Genomic DNA, 27,029 nt, shown 5'->3' on the forward strand with positions numbered 1-27,029 from the left:
AGGACATTACGAGAAACGTGAATTATGAGTGTTTTTAAGTTCCTTGACTACTAAAAAAGCTAAAACCCACAAATAACACTCGTTATTTAGAAAAAAATAAAAAAATAAAAAATAAATAAACAAAAGGATTTTCTTTTCTTTTTTTTTTTGTTATTCAACTTCATAGGTACCGAGATGCCAAAATTCTGAGAAAAATTAGGGCAATTATATGATAAGAGAATATTATCAAAAAAAGTTGATAATAGCTTTTTTTCGGACTGTTATGTACCAAACACTAAAGTGCATGCAAAGTCTCCCATATGAGGATATTAAACGACCTTACCAGAAATCTGTGTTTTGAGTGTTTTTCAGCATGTTAGGCACCAAAACGATAAATTATAAGGAACTCACTCTATATGGCAAACCAAGACAAAATTACTGAAAAAGTGTCTTCTCATTGTTTTACGTAGAAAAACGCTAAAACGGATGCAAACCAATCAATATCAAGAAGTAGAAAAACATTACCAAAAAGGTATATTTTGAGTGTTTTTGAGCTTGTTACCTATAAAAAAACGCAAAAATTGATACAAACCACTCTATATTAGGAAACAAAGGGACATTGCAAGAAAAGTGTATAATGAATGTTTTATAGTTCAAAAGAACCACAAGGCAAAAAAACGCAAAAACTCGTGTATATGGAGATGTTTCCTATATACCAAAATGCTTAAACTCATGAATAACACTCTTAATTGAGAAATAGAACAACTTTACTAAATGCGTGTATTTTGACTGCTTTTCACATTCTTAGTTACCAAAATCCCAAATTGCATGCAAAACCAGCGTTATGTGGGAAAAATATGACATTACCAGAAAAGTGTCTTTTGAGTGTTTTTGAGCGTGATAGGCAATAAAGCACTAAAAAGCAGGGGAATCACTTTACATGGCAATAAAATCAATTTTTACCAAGAACTTGCCTTTAAGTGTTTTGAGCTCCTTATATACCAAAACGCTAAAACGCATGCAAAACACACTTTATGGAGAAAGAGAATAGCATTACCAAAAACATATATTTTGAGTGTTTTTGATCATGTTACCAATAAAAACGCTTAAATACTTGCAAAGAACAGTATTTTTGGGAAATGAAAGGACATTGCGAGAAACGTGTATTACGAGTGTTTTTAAGATCATTATTTACCTAAAAGCTAAAAGCCTCAAATAACACTCTTTATTGAGAAAAAATAAATAAATAAAAAAAAAATACGATATTTTTTTTCTTTCTTTTTCATCTTCACAGGTACCGAGATGCCAAAATTTAGGCAAAATTCAGGAAATTATGAGTCAATTATCAAAAAAGTTAATTTTAGCTTTTTTTTCGTACTGTTATGTACCAAACCCCTAAAGTGCATGCAAAGCCACCTATATTGGGAAATTAAACGTCTCTGCCAGAAAACTGTCTTATGAGTGTTTTTTTTAGCTTCTTGGGCACCATTACCGTAAATAACATGCAAGTCACTCTATATGGGAATCTAAAACAAAATTACTGAAAACGTGTTTTTTCGGTGTTTTACGTAGAAAAAAGCTAAAACGGATGCAAACCAACCAATAAGAAAAAATAAAATAACATTACCAAAAAGGTACATTTTGAGTGTTTTTGACCTTGTTACCTACAAAAAATGCGAAAATGGATGCACAGCATCCATTTTTTTGGGGAAACAAAAGGACATTACGAGAAACGTGTATAATGAGGGTCTTATTATTTTTGAGCAAAAAAACTTGTGGTTCACTAGAACCATAAGTCAAAAAACGCAAAAACTAGTGTACATAAAGAAGTTTCTTAGATACCAAAATGCTGAAACTCTTGAATAACAATATTAATTGAGAAACAGAACAATTTTACCAAATGCGTGTATTTTGAGTGTTTTTCACATTCATAGTTAGCAAAACCCCAAATAGCACGCGAAACTATGTTGGAAAAAAATGACATTACCAGAAGTGTCTTTTGAGTGTTTTTGAGCGTGTTAGACAATAAATCACAAAAAGAAACAGGACAATCACATTACATGGGAATAAAACCAACTTTTTACCAAGAACTTGCCTTGAAGTGTTTTTGATCTTCTTACAAACCAAAACGCTAAAACGCATGCAAAAAATCCTTTATGGAGATGCAGAATAACATTACTAAAAACATGTGTTTTAAGTGTTTTTGATCATGTTACCTACAAAAAACGCTTAAATACATGCAAAGAACCCTATGTTTGGGAAACGAAAGGACATTACGAGAAACGTGTATTAGGACCGTTTTTAAGTTCCTTAAGTACAAAAACATTAAAACCCACAAATAACACTCTCTATAGAGAAAAAAAATAAATAAATCAATAAAAATAGCTTTTTTTCTTATATTGATTTTCATAGGTACCAAGACGCCAAAATTCTGCCAAAATTCAGGGAATTTATGTGGAAAAAAGAACATTATCAAAAAAGTTAATTATAGCTCTTTTTCGGATTTTTATGTACCAAACTCTAAAGTGCATGCCACCTATATAAGGAAGTTAAACGACTTTACCAGAAACCTGTCTTTTCAGTGTTTTCCAGCATGTTAGGCACCAAAACGATAAATAATATGGAAGTCAGTCAATATGTGAATCCAAAATAAAATTACTGAAAACTTGTCTTTTCAGTGTTTTACGTAGAAAAACGCTAAAACGGATGCAATCCAACAAATATGAAGAAATAGAATAACATTACCAAAAAGTGTTTTTGAGCTTTTTACCTACAAAAAACGCGCAAATATTTGGAAAGCACTCTATATTGGGAAGCAAAAGGACATTTAGAGAAACGTGTATAATGATTGTTTTATAGTTTCACAAGAACCACAAGACAAAAAACACAAAAACTCGTGTATATAGAGAAGTTTCTTACATACCAAAATGCTAAAACTCATGAATAACACTTTTAATTGAGAAACAGAACTACCTTACCAAATGTGTGTATTTTGAGTGTTTTTCACATTCTTAGTTACGAAAATCCCAAATTACATGCAAAACTAGCTTTATGTGGGAAAAAAAATGACATTATCTGAAAAGTGTCTTTTGAGTGTTTTTGAGCGTGATATGCAACAAAGCACTAAAAAGCAGAATAATCACATTATATAGGAATAAAACCAACTTTTACGAAGAAGTAGCCTTTAAGTGTTTTTAACTCCTTACATACCAAAACGCTAAAACGCATGCAAAACACCCTTTATGGAGAAACAGAATAATATTACCAAAAACATGTATTTTTAGTGTTTTTGATCATGTTACCTATAAAAACGCCTAAATACATGCAAAGAACCCTATGTCTGTGAAACAAAAGGACATTACGAAAATCGTGTATTATAATTGTTTTTAAGTTCCTTAAGTACCAAAAAACTAAAACCCAAAAATAGAGAAAAAATAATGAACTAAAAAATTTTTTTTTTTTTTTTTTTATTCATCTATATAGGTATGATGATGCCAAAATTCAGGCAAAATTCAGCGAAATTATGTAAAAACAAACATTATAAAAAAAAAATTAGCTTTTTTCCGGAATTATGTACCAAACCCAGAAGTGCATGCAGAAGTGCATGGAAATTACACGACTTTACCAGAAATCTGTCTTTTGAGTGTTTTTCAGCAAATTCAACAACATTACTGAAAACGTAACTTTTCAGTGATTTACGAAGGAAAACGCTAAAACGGATGCAAACCAACCAATATGAAGAAATAGAATATTACCAAAAACATATATTTTGAGTGTTTTTCAGCTTGTTACCTACAAAAAATGCGAAAATAGATGGAAAGCACTCTATATTGGGAAACAAAAGAACATTACGAGAAACGTGTATAATGAGTGTTTTATAGTTTTACAGGAACCACAAGGCAAAAAACGCAAAAACTTGTGTATATAGAGAAGTTTCTTACATACCAAATGCTGAAATGCATGAATAACACTTTTAATTGAGAAACAGGACTACCTTACCAAATGTGTGTATTTTGAGTGTTTTTCACATTCATAGTTACGAAAATCCCAAATTACAAGCGAAACTAGCTTTATGTGGAAAAAAAAAAATGATATTACCAGAAAAGGGTCTTTTGAGTGTTTTTGAGCGTGATGTGCAACAAAGCACTAAAAAGCAGAACAATCACATTACATGGGAATAAAACCAACTTTTACGAAGAACTTGCCTTTAAGTGTTTTTTTTTTTTACTCCTTACATACCAAAACGCTAAAACGCATGCAAAACACCCTTTATGGAGAAACATTACCAAAAACATGTATTTTGAGTGTTTTTGATCATGTTATTTATAAAAACGCTTAAATACATGCAAAGAACTTTATGTTTGGGAAACGAAAGGACATTACGAGAAACGTGTATTATGAGTGTTTTTAAGTACCAAAAAAGCTAAAACTCACAAATAACACTTTTTATAGAGAAAAAAAATATAATTTTTTTTTTTTTTTTTTTTTGTTATTCATCATCATAGGTACTAAAATGCCAAATTTCTGGCAATATTCTTTGGGAATCGAAAAGAAAATTACTGAAAACGTATCTTTTCGGTGTTTTACGTAGAAAAACGCGAAAACGGATAGAAACCAACCAATATGAAGAAATAGAATAACATTACCAAAAAGGTATATTTTGAGTATTTTTTTGAGCTTGTTACCTAAAAACACGGGAAAATAGATGCAAAGCACTCCCTATTATGAAAGAAAAGGACGTTACGAGAAACGTGTATAGTGAGTGTCTTATTATTTTCCGGCAAAAGAACTTGTGGTTAACAAGAACCACAAGGCAAAAAACGCAAAAACTCGTGTATATAAAGAAGTTTCTTCGATACTAAAATGCTGAAACTCATGAATAACAATCTTAATTGAGAAACAGAACATTACCAAATGCGTGTATTTTGAGTGTTTTTTCACATTCTTAGTTAGCAAAACCCCAAATAGCATGCGAATCTAGCTTTATGTGGGAAAAAAAATGACATTACCAAAAGTGTCTTATGAGTGTTTTTAAGCGTGTTAGGCAATAAAGCACTAAAAAGCAGGGCAATCATATTACATTGGAATAAAACCAACTTTTACCAAGAACTTGCCTTGAAGTGTTTTTCAGCTCCTTACATAACAAATCGCTAAAATGCATGCAAAACACTCTTTTATGGAGAAGCAGAATAACATTACCAAAAACAAGTGTTTTTGAGTGTTTTTTATCATGTTTTCTATAAAAAAACACTTAAATACATGCAAAAATCCCTATATTTGGGAAACGAAAGGACATTACGAGAAATGTGTACTATGGATGATTTTAAGTTCCTTAAGTACCAAAACGTTAAAACCTACTAATAACACTATAGAGAAAAATAAATAAATAAAAAAATAGCATTTTTATTTTTTTGTTATTGATGTTCATAAGTACCAAGATGCCAAAATTCTGCCAAAATTCAGGGAAATTATGTGGAAAAAAGAACATTATCGAAAAAGTTAATTTTACCTTTTTTTCGGAGTTATGTACCAAACCATAAAATGTATGCAAAGTCACCTATTTGGGAAAATTTTACGACTTTACAAGAAACCTGTCTTTTGAGTGTTTTTTCGCATGTTAGGCACCAAAACGATAGATTATATGAAAGTCACTCTATATGGAAATCCAAAATAAAATTACTGAAAACGTGTTTTTTAAAAGATTTACGTAGAAAAACGCTAAAAAGGATGCAAACCAACCAATATGAAAAAATAGAATAATATTACCAGAAAAGTATATTTTGCATGTTTTTGAGCTTGTTACATAAAAAAAACGCAAAAATGGATGCAAAGCACTGTATATTAGGGAAAAAAAAACATAACAAAAAACGTGTATAATGAGTGTTTTATAGTTTCACCAGAATCACAAGGCAAAAAACGCAAAAACTCGTATGTGTGGAGAAGTTTCCAAGATACCAAAATGCTGAAACTCATGAATAACTTTCTTAATCAAGGAACAAAGCAACCTTACTAAATGCGTGTATTTTGAGTGTTTTTTTACATTCTTAGTTACCACAACCCCAAATTCCATGCGAAACTAGCTTTATAAGGGAAGAAAATGACAATACCAGAAAAGTGTCTGAGTGTTTTTGAGCGTGTTAGGCAATAAAGCACTAAAAAGCAGGGCAATCACATTACATGGGAATAAAACCAACTTTTACGAAGAACTTGCCTTTTAGTGTTTTTGACATGCATTTAGTAAGGTTGTTTTGTTTCTCAATTAAGAGTGTTACTCATGAGTTTCAGCATTTTGGTATCTACGAAACTTCTCCATATACACGAGTTTTTGCGTTTTTTGCCTTGTGTTTTTTAAACTATAAAACATTTATTATACACTTTTCTCGCAATGTCCCTTTGTTTCCAAATGTAGAGTGCTTTGTATCAATTTTTTGCGTTTTTTTTTTTTTGTATGTAACAAGCTCAAAAACACTCAAAATATACATTTTTGGTAATGTTTTTTCTGCTTCTTGATATTGGTTGATTTGCATCAGTTTTAGCGTTTTTCTACGTAAAACATTGAGAAGACACATTTTCAGTAGTTTTCTTTTGGATTCCCACATAGAGTGAGTTCCTTATTATTTATCGTTTTGGTGCCTAACAAACTGAAAAACACTTAAAAGACAGATTTGTGGTAAGGTCTTTAATTTCCTCATATGGGAGGCTTTGCATGTCTTTTCAGTGTTTTTGAGCGTGTTACGCAATAAAGCACTAAAACACAGGGCAATCACATTACATGGGAATAAAACCAAATTTTAAGAAGAACTTGCCTTTAAGTGTTTTTAAGCTCCTTACATAACAAAACGCTAAAACGCTTGCAAAATACATTTTGTGGAGAAACAGAATAACAGTACCAAATACATGTATTTTGAGTGTTTTTTATCATGTTATGTATAAAAACGCTTAAATACATACAAAGAACCTTATGTTTGGGAAACGAAAGAACATTACGAGAAACGTGTATTATGAGTGATTTTTATAAGTTCCTTAAGTACCAAAAAGCTAAAACCCACAAATAACACTCTTTATTTAGAAAAAATAAATAAATAAATAAATTAGGATTTTTTTTTTTTTTTTTTTGTTTATTCATTTTCATAGGTACCAAGATGCCAAAATTCTGGGAAAATTCTGGGTAATTATTTGATGAAAGAATATTATCAAAAAAGATAATTTCAGCTTTTTTTGTTCGGACTTATGTACCAAACCCTAAAGTGCATGCAAAGCCTCCAATATGAGGAAATTAAACGACCTTACTAGAAATCTCTGTTTTGTGTGTTTTTTAGCATGTTACGCACCGAAATGATAAATAATAAGGAACTCACTCTATATGGGAATCCAAAACAAAGTTACTGAAAACGTGTCTTCTCAGTGTTTTACGTAGAAAAACGTTAAAACGGATGCAAACCAACCAATATCAAGAAATAGAAAAACGTTACCAAAAAGGTATATTTTGATTGTTTTTGAGCTTTTTACCTACAAAAACGCGAAAATTGATGCAAAGCACTCTATATTGGGAAACAAAAGGACATTGCAAGAAAAGTGTATAATGAGTGTTTTATAGTTCAAAAGAACCACAAAGCAAACAACGCAAAAACTCGTGTATATGGAGAGATTTCCTAGATACGAAAATGCTGAAACTGATGAATAACACTCTTAATTGAGAAACAGAACAACCTTACTTAATGCGTGTATTTCGCTGATCAGACGAGAAGCGGTGTATTCAACGTTGTGTGGTCGTTGGCCTTGGTGAGCTTGAGTTTCCGACTATTAGAAGATTGGACTATCTTCTTCTTGTTCTTGTTCTTCTTCTTCTTCTGTTTCTCTTTTTTCTTCTTCATCTTCTTCTTCTTATTATTATTATTATTATTTTTTTTTCTTTTGCTTCTTCTTCTTCTTCTTCTTCTTCTTCTTCTTCTTCTTCTTCTTCTTCTTCTTCTTCTTCTTCTCCTTCTTCTTCTTTTTCTTCTTTTAATATTATATTTTCATTTATTTATTTATTTTTTATTATAATTATTTTATTTTATTTTTATTGTTATTATTATTTTCTTCCTCTTTTCTTCTTCTTCTTCTTCTTCTTCTTCTTCTTCTTATTATTATTATTATTATTATTATTATTATTATTATTATTATTATTATTATTATTATTATTATTATTATTATTAATTTATTATCATTATCATTATTATTTGTATAGTAATAATGATAAGGAGAAGAAGAAGAAGAATTTATTATTAAGAACAATGATGATGTGAGGTGGTGGCAGTAGTTGGGTGTGCTCTCGGCCCAGGAATGTCTGGGCCAATCACAGAAATGGCTGGGACGGGGACCCGTGATCCTGATCCAGTTGCGGGATGAAGCTTGTGTAGTCACCCATCCACGTTTTGCCCAGAGCCGTTGCTTAACCTCGTTGATCTTGAAGTATGAAAAGAATAATAAGGATATATATATATATATATATATATATATATATATATATATATATATATATATATATATATATATATATATATATATATATATATATATATATATATATATATATATATATATATATATATATATATATATATATATATATATATATATATATATATATATATATATATATATATATATATATATATATATATATATATATATATTTATATATATACATACACAGAGAAAGAGAGACAGAGAGAGAGAGAGAGAGATGCTTTATTTGTCAATGGAAGCATTTTATTATTTGTTTTTCTTTTCTGCTTGTCTTATTGCATTGTTTTATCATCAAGGGAGGGAGGAAAAGGCAAAATGATGAATAAATAAGGAAATAAAAATTTTGGAATGCCAACAACATCTGGTGTTCCCAGGCGGTCACCCATCCAAGTACTAACCGGAACCAACGACGTAGACAGTGTCTTGTCCGTAGACGTAGACATATCATCAGCATCTCGTGATCAGTCTGTATTAGTTGGGGACATCTCAACAGATGCAAAAACAATGGAAATTTTCACCATGGAAATTCTGTAAGCTACATTAACAAAAATCCTACCAATTCCTACCATACCTTTCCTTACCTACCTATGGGTAAACTGTTTTACTTGATAAAGCTATGAAATTCCTTTGGATTCGTCCTACTTTGTTTTGCAGCGTTTAATTTGGTGGACCTTTAGCTATGTTTAATTAACCTCTTTACTCTACGTCTTAACTCTATGAATCTAGCACGTTCATCGTTATTACTATAGGATTTTAACTTGTTATTGGCGCCCATCTTTGTGCGCAGGCATTCAGCTATTTATGTATTCTATCATTAAGGCTTAACGTTTTGAGTTGGACGACGATTTTTCATGAGCACCTATTCTTGCACAACTTATTAATATTTATCAGTGAAAATTTTCCACTGAGCATTAATGTCTGTGGTTATACGTAAGAAACTCCAATCCATTTAATTGAGGACTGATCTGAGTTTCCAAATATTTGCTTTTTTGTAGTCAGGGACTTTTCTATGCTTTACTTTGACTCGTCAGCCAAGAAGTTGATAACAAAAGGGGATTGCGCGGTGGTGGCTATTGCTGAACTCTTCACCAACATTCAGAATTTCTATTCATTTTTTGTAACAAGCACGAGATTGAGCACCTGGTTCTTGCATGTCGGTTTTTGTACAGTTTCAGTAAGTGAACTTTCTTTTAAGTTATCATACAGAAAAAGAGAGAGAGAGAGAGAGAGAGAGAGAGAGAGAGAGAGAGAGAGAGAGAGAGAGAGAGAGAGAGAGAGAGAGAGAGAGAGAGAGAGAGGGGGGGGGGGGGACGAAGACAGTAGGTGCAAGAGGCACGATGAATGCTTGGTTACTCACAACGTGTTTCCTGTAAGATTCTTCATATATAGATATTCCACTTCTCCATTTAAATTTCCTTATTTCCTGTTGTGCTTTCATATTGAGTCCCACACATTATACTGTTAAAGAGTTCATTTTGTAAACAGGGTAATCAGAATCCATCCAGACTTAGCCGTTTACTCACAGTTATTTTATATATTTATTATTATTATTTTTTTTAATACCGATCTCTGTGAGGTGAAATTAGTATGAGTGAGGGCGATCGGGTGGGTGGCGTATTACTTCTCTGTTCTTCCCCTTCCCTATCCCCTTTGAGTCATTGCCTGACACTGGCACGGAATAGGACTACATTTGTACAGTTTAGAGAGAGTGGATTAGATAGTACTTTATAGGAGTTAGCGGTCCCTGTCACCGCCCCTTTCATAAGGTTCTGACTGAGTGTGGCATGCCAAGCCAAATTTGTAGTAATGACGAGCTTCCCCTGCCCGTCCCTGCTTGGTGTCTTGTATTTAATATGGTGTCTTATTGTATTGCTAAATGCTAATGGGCTTCAAATTTCTGTTTAGAGCTTTGGACCCAGAGGATTATAGTTTTTCTGTTGTGCAGTCTCATCTGTTTCCTACTCGGGCCGTGCCATTTATTCTATGAGGGCCATTTATTCGTGAGGGCGGAAGCTCATAGAATACTTCAATCCTCATAACCGTTTGTTCCTTGTCGCAGCTAAATGTGGTTTGCTATTCTCTTTCAACTGGTTGGAGTTGTTTGGCAGTTGCAATATTCCCTTACTTGTGGGAAGTGAAACTGGTTGACGACCCCATTTGTTTAACTCACCAGAGGAGACCAGAAGAATTCTGTAAAAGTGATTGTGAGTCCTGTACTAAACTACAAACTTGGCAGTTTAGGGAGGCTGACCTGAGATAGTGGCAGCCGTAAGGGGAGGGGGGTGCTGAGCCTGGTGTTGCGACCGTTTGTTTAAAAGGTGCAGGAGACCAGATGGATTATATAACCTGTAGTTGAACCCCGCACTAGTTTACGTAGGTGGTAGTCTAAGAAAACTGACCAGGTCAGTGGCAGCTGTAAGAGGGGGATGGGGGAAGGAATCTGGGGTAGTAACAATGCTTATATGAAATAACTGCAGTGACCATATGTAGCGAAAATGTAGCAGTAGAGCGGATGCTCCACATGAGTGACCAACCGTGCAAGCAGGGAGGAGTACCAGTTACTGCGGCGAAGAGTTAGTTAAGTGATGGAAGGAAGCATATTACATGTCAAAATAGGAGTGCTCATGTGAAGATGTAGCTATGGGAAGTCAGGTGGGAATTTTGCTGTAGAAGCAAGAGTGAGACAGGACTAGGTTGTTTCGTGTAGATTTTGTATTAGGGAAATGAAACGGTGCAAGGCTGAAAGTGAGTGGATTTGTGGTCTGTGGATGCAGTTTATATACAAATGTTGCTACAATGTTTGCAGATAACAGGAACTAAAGATGAAAATTCAGTACACTGATAATTTGTGAGAGGAAGGAAGTAGTGCACACGATGCTCCTACTTCTAACAAACTTAAGTAAGGCACAGAAGTGTATGTGGGACTCCACATGGCCTCTCAGAGAAACCAGATTGCAAATGAGCGGAAAATCCCTTCCCCCAATTACGTTGACTGAAAATATGAGGGGAAATACCTCCACTGCAAACTGAAATCTTTTAAGCGTAAGATCGCTTAAAATTCATTCTGACCCCCAAAATGTTATTTGGTGCAATGTATGTTAACACTGTGTGGGTGTGCACATATGTTTGTATCTGTAGAGTTAAAAGATAATAAAACAAATCACATCCAAGACTAGAGGCACGAATCTTCTGAGCGACAGACACCGGCAGTGTCAGAATCAGCTGATGGTGCTTGCCGAGTACCAACACAGTAAAATAATGTCATTCGTAAGTAAAAGTCCATGACCGCACCTAATTGTTTAATGGGCCACAAAATCAGAACCGCATCATGCAGTTTGCTATAAGGCAATGTATCCTCTGGTGCTGTTGCTGTTGCTGATGCTGCCACCGTGTAGTGTCTTGTCTTGTATTCTCAATGTTTTAAATGACTCGCTAACGCGTATATCTAATGGTTAATTTGGATAAGGAGTACAAAATTAATGTCTCAGCTGACTAGGCGGGTACACAGCTATCAATCAAATCAAACAATCGAAGATAAATTATCTAAAACAACGCTGGGAATTTTTTTTGCCCATGCCGCTAAATTTTTCCAGTCCTTGATTGATTTCACTACTGGGATGATAGATCCCAATCTTTTATAACATTGGAGAGAAGAGAAAGAAATACATGTTACTGAGGCAACTAGCAAGCCAGACGGCTGTGAGAGACGCCGCGCTGGCGTGCCAGGGCAGAGATGCACTGCCCTCCTCTGTCCTCCTTGTACACCACCTCACGTCTTCTATTTCTTGCAATATGTAATTGATAAGTTGTCTATACTGTATGTTATGTTAATTAGAAAAGTCAAACTGGGTAGGGATAATATGCCTCGGTGTTCGAATATGGTAGAGTAGCACGTGTCATGTATCTGTTCCTCGCCTCGCGGTCATGTAATGCTGATGTTGGTATCGTGAGTGACGGTCGGTCTTCTGACTGCCTCACTTAAAATTTCAGCCTGTGAGGATAATTTTAAAATTGGATTTTTCGGAGGCAAGAAATGACTGTCAATTAGCTGGGAGTGTATGGTGAAATTTGGGTGTTAAGTTCTGTTCATGTGAATTAAATTGTGAATTAATTATAATTAAATAGTAATGAAATAAATTTGTTTGTTTTGTGAAAAGGTGAGCTGTCATTCTGTCCTGCCAGCTGCACCCATCACTTTTTGTTAAACACAAACTACGCCTATAAATTCAATACTCCAAAGAGACATCAGTGCCTGTAGACAAAATAAAAGTTATGCTACCAAATAATTATTTTTAATACTCGGATGTTTTACCACGTAACTAGAGATTGAGTAAATAATTCAAGGCAAAGTAAAATAATACAATAGAACCTATTGTGTTATTTATTAAGTAGAATTTAGAACTAAATTATATATATATTATCCGAAAGGCCTCAATACCCTTCTTAGCGCCAAAGCCACAGCCCATGTCATCCACATAATGCTGTATTTTATAAGAATTTAAAATATTATATGCAAATAATTAAAGTCTTGAACTAGAGAGGGGCTACCACAGCCACAGTATGAGGTGAAAGGGACTCGATTTCCATTCAACGAGGACCTGGGGATCACACAGGTACCTTACCAGATTTTCTGCCACTTGCAACCTTCCTGTTATTCACTTGTTACTAGCGCTACCATTTCTGCTACAACTACGGCTATTGACAACAGTGACGAGATTCATTTATTTTGAGCAGGAATAACACTTTACATGTGGACGAGAGTCTAGGTGTTTGTCTAATTTGTTCTTGAAAACAAAGACCATTTACTTATGGAGTATGAAGTGTGAAGTATTGAGGTATGAAGATTGGATGGCAGAAAGCACAGTATGTTAATGATCTGACTGAAAATAAAATGTTTTGCTTCGCCTAACAATATTTTTTTCACCATTTATTTTAAACATTAAGTGGAGGAGAGGAAGGAACAAGCCCTAAATCAGTTTTGAGGAAAAGTCTGCTGAGCGAAGAGTTCAGCCTTAGAGATAGATAAGGTGGCAGTGCTGCATCATGTTAACAAGGGAAACTTACTAAATATCACACCTACGTCTAGCACACACAACAATGTCAGCAATGACATCCTTTCCATACAAGCAATGATAGATATTATTTCACAATATACACATTACTGAACTGTCGCCTTCAAACTCTGGTCATCTACACTTACAACAAAAACTTTTTCAATAAAAACTGCTACTCCTGGGCACTAAGGGAAGTGACGCCACAGTACATGGTTTCATCACACCTTCCAAAAAACATTTTACGAAGTGGCTCTTCATTTTATCTTGAACAAAATTTTGATTCTGAGGAGACAGATGCAAACAGAAGCTTGTGGCACAAGCAACAGCAAGCAAGCCACACTCAGAAGATCCTCTCTGTTGTGTAATGTTTGCTTATTCTACTCTCATTGAAAATGCCTCACAGTTCAACGAGGCAGCAACTGAAAACTAAATTTATCAGAGGCTTTCAGTCCAGTGCTGTTCAAAACTGTCATAAATGTTGATGTTGTTACTATTACACTTGACGCTACTCACTGCCGGCCAGCGGTGGCTCTGCACATTCAAGATCTGAAGAAAGGTAGATGCAGGAGCTTTAACATGTGCACAGTTCTTACTGTCAATAACAACAGCAGACTGAATACCTGAGATATTTGTGAAACTGAAATCGTTACAAGGGTAATAATAGATAAATAACATTTTAACAATAACAGATGAAAAAGGAAGTGATAACTAGCTACAGCCGAACGATGACGAACGTCAGCAACATTCCTTTAATATTTTCTTTATGGTATCGAAATATTTCTGGTACTCAGTGACCTTGCAACATTTATATATTATTTATTATTGCTTTTACTTGATGCATATATTAATTTTTGTAGTGCGTGATCTTTCATAGTTTTTTCTTATCTTTCCAGGTTCTCCAGTCTGGCCAGAATAACGGTAAGAGTGTGAGTGTATTTATATTTGTATTATTTTTTTTTTTATGTAGGAAGGACACTGGCCAAGGGCAACAAAAATCTAATAAAAAAAATGCCCACTGAAATGCCAGTCCCATAAAAGGATCAAAGCAGTGGTCAAAAATTGGTGGATAAGTGTCTTTAAACCTCCCTCTTGAAGGAATTCAAGTCATAGGAAGGTGGAAATACAGAAGAAGGCAGGGAGTTCCAGAGTTTACCAGAGAAAGGGATGAATGATTGAGAATACTGGTTAACTCTTGCGTTAGAGAGGTGGACAGAATAGGAGTGAGAGAAAGAAGAAAGTCTTGTGCAGCGAGGCCGTGGAAGGAGGGGAGGCATGCAGTAAGCAAGATCAGAAGAGCAGTTAGCATGAAAATAGCAGTAGAAGACAGCTAGATATGCAACATTGCGGCGGTGAGAGAGAGGCTGAAGACAGTCAGTTAGAGGAGAAGAGTTGATGAGACGAAAAGCTTTTGATTCCACCCTGTCTAGAAGACCAGTATGAGTGGAACCCCCCCACACATGTGAAGTTTCCAGTTCAGATTATAAGTAAAGGACAGACCGAGGATATTCAGTGTAGAAGAGGGGGACAGTTGAGTGTCATTGAAGAAGAGGGGATAGTTGTCTGGAAGGTTGTGTCGAGTTGATAGATGGAGGAATTGAGTTTTTGAGGTATTGAACAATACCAAATTTGCTCTGCCCCAATCAGATATTTGAGAAAGATTAGAAGTCAGGCGTTCTGTGGCTTCCCTGCGTGATATGTTTACCTCCTGAAGGGTTGAACGTCTATGAAAAGACGTGGAAAAGTGCAGGGTGGTATCATCAGCGTAGGAGTGGATAGGACAAGAAGTTTGGTTTAGAAAATCATTAATGAATAATAAGAAGAGAGTGGGTGACAGGACAGAGCCCTGAGGAACACTACTGTTAATTGATTTAGGAGAAGAACAGTGACCGTCTACCACAGCAGCAATAGAACGGTCAGAAAGGAAACTTGAGATGAAGTTACAGAGAGAAGGATAGAGACTGTAGGAGGGTAGTTTGGAAATCAAAGCTTTGTGCCAGACTCTATCAAAAGCTTTTGATACGTTCAAGGCAACAGCAAAAGTTTCACCAAAATCTCTAAAAGAGGATGACCAAGACTCAGTAAGGAAAGCCAGAAGATCACTAGTACAGCGGCCTTGACGGAATAAATACTGGCGATCAGATAGAAGGTTGTGAAGTGATAGATGTTTAAGAATCTTCCTGTTGAGGACAGATTAAAAAACTTTAGATAGGCAGGAAATTAAAGTAATAGGACGGTAGTTTGAGGGATTAGAGCGGTCATCCTTTTTAGGAACAGGTTGAATGTAGGCAAACTTCCAGCAAGAAGGAAAGGTAGATGTTGACAGACAGAGCTGAAAGAGTTTGACTAGGCAAGGTGCAAGCACGGAGGCACAGTTTCGGAGAACAATAGGAGGGACCCCATCAGGTCCATAAGCCTTCCGAGGGTTTAGGCCAGCGAGGGCATGGAAAACATCATTGAGAAGAATTTTAATAGGTGGCATGAAGTAGTCAGAGGGTGGAGGAGAGGGAGGAACAAGCCCAGAATCGTCCAAGATAGCGTTTTTAGCAAAGGTTTGAGCAAAGAGTTCAGCTTTAGAAATAGATGTGATAGCAGTGGTGGCATCTGGTTGAAGTAGAGGAGGGAAAGAAGAAGAAGAAGCAAAGTTATTGGAGATATTTTTGGCTAGAAGCCAGAAATCACGAGGGGAGTTAGATCTTGAAAGGTTTTGACATTTTCTGGTAATGTAGGAAATTTTGGCTAGTTGGAGGACAGACTTGGCATGGTTCCAGGCAGAAATATAAAGTGCATGAGATTCTGGTGATGGAAGGCTTAAGTACCTTTTGTGGGCCACCTCTCTATCATGTATAGCACGAGAACAAGCGAGGAGGAGGCAGTAGACACCTGCCGAAACGATAATTACTCCCAGTGAGGTCTAATACACTGTTCAGGGGGTGCTGTGAACTTATCATTAAACCCAGCTGTGACCTCACTGAACGTTTCCCTTTGTGTCTCACAACACAAGAGGGCAGTCACAGCCTGCCCTCTAAAGACAACTCTCTTCCTCCACACAAAACTACAAGCACCTAATAACACACACACCCTTCACTCTAAAATTTTAAAATCATCATGGCGACTCCTACACCAGCCTCGGAGTCCCCATCTGGGGAGGATACCATAAATGTCCCCAGGTCGGACTGCCTTTCTGTCGACGACCCTAAGTGTCTTGACACCCCCCTCAACTTTTTCTTCATTAACTTCTGCAACATTCGCGGTCTAAGATCTAATTTTCAATCTGTAGAACACCACCTCTCCTCTTCTAAACCTCATCTTCTTTTCCTCACTGAAACCCAGGTGTCTCAGGCAACTGACAGTAGCCCCTTTTCTGTTCCCTCCTACTTTCTCTATCCTCATTTTCGATCCAAAGTTGGATGCTGCGTTTATGTGCGCAATGACTTAACTTGCTCTCGTGCCCACGCTCTTGAATCTTCCGAGTTTTCCACCATCTGGCTACGACTACAGAGTCACTCTCATACTAAATTTATCTGTGCTGTATACCTCTCTCCTAACTCCTCTGACTATAAGAAATTCTTTGACTACTTAACTTCCAAAGTGGAGCACATTCTGACCCTCTTCCCTTTTGCTGATATCTCCATTCTTGGAGACTTCAATGTTCACCACCAGCTTTGGCTTTCCTCTCCCTTCACTGACCATCCTGGTGAACTAGCCTACAACTTTGCTATCCTCCATGACCTAGAGCAATTGGTACAACACCCTACTCGTATTCCTGATCGTCTTGGAGTTACGCCCAACATTCTTGACCTTTTCCTGACCTCTAATCCTTCTGCTTATGCTGTCACCCTTTCTTCTCCGTTGGGCTCCTCCGATCACAATATCATATCTTTATCTTGTCCTATCACTCCAATCCCTTCTCAGGATCTCCCTAAGCGAAGGTGCCTCTGGCGTTTTGCCTCTGCTAGTTGGGGGGACCTGAGGAGGTATTTTGCTGATTTTCCTTGGAATGACTACTGCTTCCGTGTCAGAGACCCGTCTTTGTGTGCTGAGCGCATGACAGAGGTGATAGTGTCTGGCATGGATGCATACATTCCTCACTCTTTTTCTCGTCCTAAACCTTCTAAACCTTGGTTTAACACAGCTTGTTCTCGTGCTATACATGATAGAGAGGTGGCCCACAAAAGGTACTTAAGCCTTCCATCACCAGAATCTCATGCACTTTATATTTCTGCCTGGAACCATGCCAAGTCTCTTCTCCAACTAGCCAAAAACTCCTTCATTAACAGAAAATGTCAAAACCTTTCAAGATCTAACTCCCCTCGTGATTTCTGGCATCTAGCCAAAAATATCTCCAATAACTTTGCTTCTTCTTTCCCTCCTCTACTTCAACCAGATGGCACCACTGCTATCACATCTATTTCTAAAGCTGAACTCTTTGCTCAAACCTTTGCTAAAAACTCTACCTTGACAATTCTGGGCTTGTTCCTCCCTCTCCTCCACCCTCTGACTACTTCATGCCACCTATTAAAATTCTTCGCAATGAAGTTTTCCTTGCCCTCGCTGGCCTAAACCCTCGGAAGGCTTATGGACCTGATGGGGTCCCTCCTATTGTTCTCCGAAACTGTGCCTCCATGCTTGCACCTTGCCTAGTCAAACTCTTTCAGCTCTGTCTGTCAACATCTACCTTTCCTTCTTGCTGGAAGTTTGCCTACATTCAACCTGTTCCTTAAAAGGATGACCGTTCTAATCCCTCAAACTACCGTCCTATTGCTTTAATTTCCTGCCTATCTAAAGTTTTTGAATCTATCTTTAACAGGAAGATTCTGAAACATCTATCACTTCACAACCTTCTATCTGATCGCCAGTATTTATTCCGTCAAGGCCGCTCTACTGGTGATCTTCTGGCTATTCTTACTGAGTCTTGGTCATCCTCTTTTAGAGATTTTGGTGAAACTTTTGCTGTTGCCTTGGACATATCAAAAGCTTTTGATAGAGTCTGGCACAAAGCTTTGATTTCCAAACTACCCTCCTACGGTTTCTATCCTTCTCTCTGTAACTTCATCTCAAGTTTCCTTTCTGACCGTTCTATTGCTGCTGTGGTAGACGGTCACTGTTCTTCTCCTAAATCTATTAACAGTGGTGTTCCTCAGGGTTCTGTTCTGTCACCCACTCTCTTCTTATTATTCATTAATGATCTTCTAAACCAAACTTTTTGTCCTATCCACTCCTACGCTGATGATACCACCCTACACTTTTCCACGTCTTTTCATAGACGTCCAACCCTTCAGGAGGTAAACATATCACGCAGGGAAGCCACAGAACGCCTGACTTCTGATCTTTCTAAAATATCTGATTGGGGCAGAGCAAACTTGGTATTGTTCAATGCCTCAAAAACTCTCATCTCTCCCATCTCTCAACTCGACACAACCTTCCAGAAAACTATCCCATCTTCTTCAATGACACTCAACTGTCCCCCTCTTCTACACTAAACATCCTCGGTCTGTCCTTTACTTATAATCTGAACTGGAAACTTCACATCTCATCTCTAGCTAAAACAGCTTCTATGAAGTTAGGTGTTCTGAGACGTCTCCGCCAGTTTTTCTCACCCCCACAGCTGCTAACTCTGTACAAGGGCCTTATCCGTCCATGTATGGAGTATGCTTCACATGTGTGGGGGGGTTCCACTCATACTGGTCTTCTAGACAGGGTGGAATCAAAAGCTTTTCGTCTCATCAACTCTTCTCCTCTAACTGACTGTCTTCAGCCTCTCTCTCACCGCCGCAATGTTGCATATCTAGCTGTCTTCTACTGCTATTTTCATGCTAACTGCTCTTCTGATCTTGCTAACTGCATGCCTCCCCTTCTTCCGCGGCCTCGCTGCACAAGACTTTCTTCTTTCTCTCACCCCTATTCTGTCCACCTCTCTAACGCAAGAGTTAACCAGTATTCTCAATCATTCATCCCTTTCTCTGGTAAACTCTGGAACTCCCTGCCTGCTTCTGTATTTCCACCTTCCTATGACTTGAATTCCTTCAAGAGGGAGGTTTCAAGACACTTATCCACCAATTTTTGACCATTGCTTAGACCCTTTTATGGGACTGGCATTTCAGTGGGCATTTTTTTATTAGATTTTTGTTGCCCTTGGCCAGTGTCCTTCCTACATAAAAAAAAAAAAAAAAGCTGTGTTAAACCAAGGTTTAGAAGGTTTAGGACAAGAAAAAGAGTGAGGAATATATGCCTCCATGCCAGACACTATCACCTCTGTTATGCGCTCAGCACACAAAGACTGGTCTCTGACACGGAAGAAGTAGTCATTCCAAGGAAAATCAGCAAGATACCTCCTCAGGTCCCCCCAAACTAGCAGAGGCAAAACGCCAGAGGCACCTTCGCTTAGGGGGATCCTGAAGAGGGATTGGACTCATAGGACCAGATACAGATATGAGATTGTGATCGGAGGAGCCCAACGGAGAAGAAAGGGTGACAGCATAAGCAGAAGGATTAGAGGTCAGGAAAAGGTCAAGAATGTTGGGCGTATCTCCAAGACGGTCAGGAATACGAGTAGGGTGTTATACCAATTGCTCTAGGTCATGGAGGATAGCAAAGTTGTAGGCTAGTTCACCAGGATGGTCAGTGAAGGGAAAGGAAAGCCAAAGCTGGTGGTGAACATTGAAGTCTCCAAGAATGGAGATCTCTACAAAAGGGAAGAGGGTCAGAATGTGCTCCACTTTAGAAGTTAAGTAGTCAAAGAATTTCTTATAGTCAGAGGAGTTAGGAGAGAGGTACACAGCACAGATAAATTTAGTATGAGAGTGACTCTGTAGTCGTACCCAGATGGTGGAAATCTTGGAAGATTCAAGAGCGTGGGCACGAGAGTAAGTTAAATCATTGCGCACATAAACGTAGCAACCAGCTTTGGATCGAAAATGAGGATAGAGAATGTAGGAGGGAACAGAAAAGGGGCTACTGTCAGTTGCCTCAGACACCTGAGTTTCAGTGAGGAAAAGAAGATGAGGTTTAGAAGAGAAGTGGTGTTCTACAGATAGAAAATTAGATCTTAGACCGCGAATTTTGCAGAAGTTAATGAAGAAAAAGTTGAGGGGGGTGTAAAGACACTTAGGGTCGTCGACAGAAAGGCAGTCAGACCTGGGGACATTTATGGTCCCCTCCCCAGATGGGGACTCAGAGGCTGGTGTAAGAGTCGCCATGATGATTTTAAAATTTTAGAGTGAAGGGTGTGTGTGTTATTAGGTGTTTGTAGTTTTGTGTGGAGGAAGAGAGTTGTCTTTAGAGGGCAGGCTGTGACTGCCCCCTTGTGCTGTGAGACACAAAGGGAAACGTTCAGTGAGGTTACAGCTGGGTTTAATGATAAGTTCACAGCACCCCCTGAACAGTGCATTAGACCTCACTGGGAGTAATTATCGTTTCGGCAGGTGTCTACTGCCTCCTCCTTTATTGTATTGTGTTAAGTCCCAGTGTCTGTACTAAAGAGAAAACTCTGGCATGGTATAATAAGCCTGGGTGGTGAAAAGGCAAAAGGCTGCCTTTCTGCATCTCATCAAACTATTAACGTCCAGGGCAAGGGCTGCCTGGATGCTCTCTGCTTCCCCCAACCACCCTCTGTCTCTCTCCAGCTTGGCTGTGTCATCTATATGCATTTTCTCCTTTTTCTTCTTCTTCTTTTTAAAACAATATGTTGTAATTAGATTACCCCTTGGATTCCTTCTTTTATAAGAGATACATTCAAACAGGTATTCTTCCCTTTTAGGGAGGTTGGAGTCAAAAACATTAAGTCTTATCAAATCCTCTCTTCTAACTGTCTTCAGCTCCCCTCCTTCTTCTTTATATCTGATGGAGATTCATTGAATATTTGCTGCATTTACAATATATATATATATATATATATATATATATATATATATATATATATATATATATATATATATATATATATATATATATATATATATATATATATATATATATATATATATATATATATATATATATATATGTATATGAGTGGGGGTTCCACTCATGCTGCTCTTCTAGACAAGGTGGAATCAAAAGCTTTTCGTCTCATCAACTCCTCTCCTCTAACTGACTGTCTTCAGCCTCTCTCTCACCGCCGCAATGTTGCATATCTAGCTGTCTTCTACCGCTATTTTCATGCTAACTGCTCTTCTGATCTTGCTAACTGCATGCCTCCACTCCTTCTGCGGCCTCGCTGCACAAGACTTTCTTCTTTCTCTCACCCCTATTCTGTCCACCTCTCTAACGCAAGAGTTAACCAGTATTCTCAATCATTCATCCCTCTCTCTGGTAAACTGTGGAACTCCCTGCCTGCTTCTGTATTTCCACCTTCCTATGACTTGAATTCCTTCAAGAGGGAGGTTTCAAGACACTTATCCACCAATTTTTGACCACTGCTTTGACCCTTTTATGGGACTGGCATTTCAGTGGGCATTTTTTTTTTTATTAGATTTTTGTTGCCTTTTCTACACTGAGCGTTCTCGGTCTATCCTTTACTTCTAAAGTAAACTTTACTTTATTTTTAAGTTACTATCCTTTATTGTCTTAACTGCAAACTTCACATCTCATCTCTAGCTAAAACAGTTTCTATGAACTTAGTCTTAGTTCTGAGTCGTCTCCGCCAGTTTTTTTCTCCCCCACCCCCTTACCAGCAGCTCACTCTGTACAGGGGCCTTATCCGCCTATGTATGGAGTATGCTTCACATGTATAGGGGGGATGGAGACAGTTGGATGTCACTGAAGAGGAGGGGATAGTTATCTGGAAGGTTGTGTTGAGTTGATAGATGGAGGGATTGAGTTTTTGAAACTCTGAACAATACTAAGTTTGTCCTGCCTCAATCGCAGATTTTAAAGATCAGAAGTCAGGCATTTTGTGGCTTCCCTGCATGAAATTTTTACTTCCTAAAGGGTTGGACGTCTATGGAAAGACGTGGAAAAGTGCAGGGTGGTATCATCAGCGTAGGAGTGGATAGGACAAGAAGTTTGGTTTAGAAGTTTATTGATGAATAATAAGAAGAGAGTGGGTGACAGGACAGAACCTGAGAAACACCACTGTTAATAGATTTAGAATCCGTTTCGGAGCCTGTCGCTCCGAAACTAGTCACTAGATATTCTAGGAAATACTTTCATTGTTATTCCCACACAAAGATACCTTGACATGTATGACTAAGCCTAACCTAACCTAAACCTAACCTAACCCTAACCTAACCTAACCTAGCTAAGCCTAAACTAGTCTAGCGTGTTGTAATTGTCATGTCCTTGTAATGACGGGGTTTTTTGATTAGTGCGCTGCCTCCTCACAGCTTTCCCTTGTTGGGCAGCCGCTGCCGCTGCCGCTGGCCTGCAGCCTGCACACAGGCCATGATACAGTCTGCGACAACGGCTGCCTCATTGCGTGGCCCCTTAATGCTCACACTGGTGGTCCGAGTGTTGCTGGGGGGCGGCACAGTCACCCTGACGGTGGGGTGTTCCTGTGCCAGCCTCTTCAGCGTCTCGCCTCGAGGACCCACCACGTGGCGCCGCATGTGGGGTGCCACCTGCACCTTTAGCACCGTTCTCTTTCTCTCCTGGCGAAGCTGCTCTGCCTCGCGCAGATTCTCCTCTATTGCCTGCAGGCGGAGGGTGATTTGCAGCGCCACGGCATCAGCCTGTGTCTTGGACCCTTCGATAATCACTTCCCGGGACTCGAGGTCCTGCGGGAGGGGCACTGACACACGCACGGCGGGGTACTGCTGCTGCAGCTGACGGATCGTGTCTCCTCGCGTGCCGATGACGTGACGCCGTCTGTTTGGCGGCACCGGCACCGCCACCTCCACTGTGCTCTCCTGCCACGACAGACGCACTCGGTCACGGTCGTCCTGAGGGCATCTGTTGTTCCGGCGTGGCTTTTTGGACTTGCGGGACACGCGCTGTGGCTCAGGCTCAGAGGGCTTGATGGCTTCCTGGATGACTGTCTCATTCTTCTTCCGTCTTGGTTTCTTACACACCAACTGCCACTCGCCACCAATGTCTTCCTCTTCGTGTGGCACTTTCTTCTTCTTCCTGCGTCGCCGACGTTTTGCAGCACAGCGCTCTGTCTGCCCCTCAGCCTTGTCTTGCTCCTTGGACGGTGAAGGCATCGCCTCAACACACTTTAGAGCCTCTGTCGCTGATGGCTTCAGAGGCTCTTCAATCAGAGCATAAATGCTCTCAATCAAGGATTCATCACACATCGCTTCACAGTCTAGGGACTCTTCAGGGGAGTCATCGTCTTCCTTTGACGACGTCTGCACGTCAGGCGTAGACACATACTCATCGTCAGAGAAGCTCTGGCCAGCCTCATGCACAGGATCTTCCAGCGCCACGCATTCTTCAGGCAAGCCCTGGGCCGACTCGCACTCAGGAGACTGTCCGCAAGTCACTTGCAGTGACTGGGCCGTCTCCGAGCCGCTGTCAGCCAGGCTGCCACTCTCCTCACACACATCAACTTTCTCTCCCTCATCCTGACGTGGGCTTTCAACTACCACGTACTCCTCGGCCTCCTCGTCCTGCTGCTGCGCCTTGCAACAGCAGCACCACAGGAGCTTCTTCAGCGCACGGAGGAATCGGGAGCCCTTCTTCATTTTCTTCTTAGTAGAGGTTTTCTCAATTTGTTCAGACATTTTGTGTGATTATGAAAAAGTTGTGCTTCAAGCAAAAACCAGCAACAAGAACATTCAGTTTGATTTGGGCTGGGTGCGTCACCTTGTTATCCCACGATCGCCACCAGTCACAAGAGTGGACCAGTGTCTTCTCTCTTTCCCTCCTTTCACTCGTACACTCCTTGCCTGTTTCTGTTTTCACCTGTTGAGTCACTGTTCTGTCCACCTTCAGTTAGTGCAACTAGCCAGTGTGTTCACTCCTTCATGACTCACTCATATATAATGCATCCCTGCTCCAGGGATGCATTATATATGTTTGTTACCCGTGTAACAAAACCACTCAAAAGTTACAGGCAAAGTTGAACAACTACACATTCCTGCATGAAAAAGGAAACAAAATTAAAGAGATTCACAAATATTACAGTCATCATATCCACTAACCTGATCAACAAGACAACGCACAACATAACCGGTTAAGAGCAGAACAAGATTGGTTAAGCTGCGCAGGATGTGAGGAAAGAGGGCAGTAGGCTTTTTTTTTTTTTCATGTAGGAGGGACACTAACCAAGGGCAACAAAAATCCAATAGAAAAAAAAATGCTCACTGAAATGCCAGTCCCATAAAAGGGTCAAAGCAGTGGTCAAAAATTGAAGGATAAGTTTCTTGAAACCTCCCTCTTGAAGGAATTCAAGTGGAAATACAGAAGCAGGCAGGAAGTTCCAGAGTTTACCAGAGAAAGGGATGAATGATTGAGAATACTGGTTAACTCTTGCGTTAGAGAGGTGGACAGAATAGGAGTGAGAGAAAGAAGAAAGTCAAGAGGAAGGAGGAGATAAAAATATAAAAGGGATGAGGAGTAAACGGGTTAAAGGAGAGGAGATATGAAGGAAGAAGTGATGGAGGAATATGCTGAAGGAAAGGTTGAAGGAAGGAAGGAAGGAAGGAAGGAAAGAAGAAAGAAGGAAGCAAAGTTATTGATTTTTTTCTTTGTCCTCTTTGCTTGACATTCTTTTTTTCTCTCTCAGCGATCTATTTTCTTTAAGAACTCTCTTAAATATTTACTACACACCGACACACTTGAGAGAGAGAGAGAGAGAGAGAGAGAGAGAGAGAGAGAGAGAGAGAGAGAGAGAGAGAGAGAGAGAGAGAGAGAGAGAGAGAGAGGCACTTCAACACCCAATCATTACTTCTCTTCTTACTCTTCTTTCTTCTATAGCGCTTCCCTCCTTCTTCTGAAAGAACTGTGACAAGTAGGAATGGGAAGGAAAAAATGAAAGAGGAATGGGGCAAGGAGGAAAGATCAATGGAAGATGGAGAAAAGGTGCAGAGAAGATATAAAATGGAGAAAAGAAGAAAAAGACAGGAAAAAATTGCAGAACAAAGGAAGGGCACGGACTAAAGAACTGAGACAAGGAGGAATGGGAAGAAAAAAATCAAAGAGGAATGGGTCAAGGAGGCAAGATTTTAGGAAGGGAAGGGAAGGGAAGAAAGAGAAGGAGAGAAGGATGGGATGGGAAAAAAGGTTTGAGAAGAGTTTCAAAGACAGATAAAAGAAAAATTTTAAAACTTATTAAACAATGCATATGTAAATTTAAGTCTCTCTCTCTCTCTCTCTCTCTCTCTCTCTCTCTCTCTCTCTCTCTCTCTCTCTCTCTCTCTCTCTCTCTCTCTCTCTCTCTCTCTCTCTCTCTTGGTGCAAATTAAATGCCGTTTAATGAAATCGCCAATGATTGCTTATCTTTAGACCATTACTCTCATTTTATGCTCGAGTAAAAAAAAAAGAAAAAGAAAAGAAAAAAGCTTAATTAGAAAAGTTTGGTGCTCATAACAGACGCTTAAGGCTTGTTCATCTTTAGACCAAGTTATCTTTGGCAAATCTGTTTTTCATGGCGTTAATTAAGCTTTTTTTTTATTTTATTTCCTGGGGGTGCGTGTGAATGACTTAAACACACACACACACACACACACACACACACACACACACACACACACACACACACACACACACACTTTATAGACAAAATGACGAATCACACACTGCAAAATACACGAGTAACAAAATTTATACAAATGAATAATAAAGAAAATAACACATAGAACTGAAACACATATCTGTCTGGCAATTGTCTAAATAAAACTACAATGTCATTTTTTTTTTTAGGTAGAGAAATAGGAGACCTGAAAGGAAGAAAAAAAGAAAAAAGAAGAAAATAATGATAATAATAATAATAAGAAGAAGAAGAAAACTCAATTCTTTCTTGTATGATTGAACTTTCCAAGAACGACAAACGGAAAACACTCATTTAACACTCAACGTGAACCTTAAGTGTCGGCCTGTGTGTCTATCTGTGCGTGCGCGGCGCGCGCGCGCGCGCGTGTGTGTGTGTGTGTGTGTGTGTGTGTGTGTGTGTTGTGTGTGTGTGTGTGTGTGTGTGTGTGTCTGTTTGAAAGGCGACAATCATCCATCATCTCCACGCTTCAGACAAACGGATGACTTGACAAGCCTTTCTGATTGGGAGAGCGAGTGGCCAGAGTCAGGGAGGCGAGGAAATATAATGACAGACGACCAAGTGGAGGAGGAGGAGGAAGGAGGAGGAGGAGGAGGAACGGAAAAAAAAACTGTCAGTTTTTTTCAGATTTTTCAGTGACGTTTTACAACTTCAACTCCTCCTCCTCCTCGTGGTCCTCCTCCTCCTCCTCCTCCTCTTCCTCGTAACTAGCCGCCATTTTAACCACTAAGAGAGAGAAAGAAAAAAATACTTCAACACAAAGTCTTTCACTGATCTATTCTCTTCCTCGTCCTCTTTCTCCTCCTCCCCATCCTCCTCCTCCACCTCCTCCTCTT

The 27,029-nt window shown here is 38.7% G+C and overlaps 1 protein-coding gene across 1 annotated transcript in view; it reads right to left on the reverse strand.

Annotated features, from left to right (window-relative positions):
• The window catches only part of LOC135098878 (serine/arginine repetitive matrix protein 1-like), a 34,537-nt gene extending 10,332 nt beyond the window's left edge, over window positions 1-24,205 (reverse strand). Inside the window, exon 1 of the mRNA XM_064001285.1 lies at window positions 22,866-24,205. Coding sequence (XP_063857355.1) covers window positions 22,866-24,205 — 1,340 coding nt within the window. The remainder of the gene's footprint in view (window positions 1-22,865) is intronic.
• Window positions 24,206-27,029: the final 2,824 nt, after the last annotated feature.

Source organism: Scylla paramamosain, unplaced genomic scaffold (genome assembly GCF_035594125.1).
Source record: "Scylla paramamosain isolate STU-SP2022 unplaced genomic scaffold, ASM3559412v1 Contig89, whole genome shotgun sequence".
NCBI lineage: Eukaryota > Metazoa > Arthropoda > Malacostraca > Decapoda > Portunidae > Scylla > Scylla paramamosain.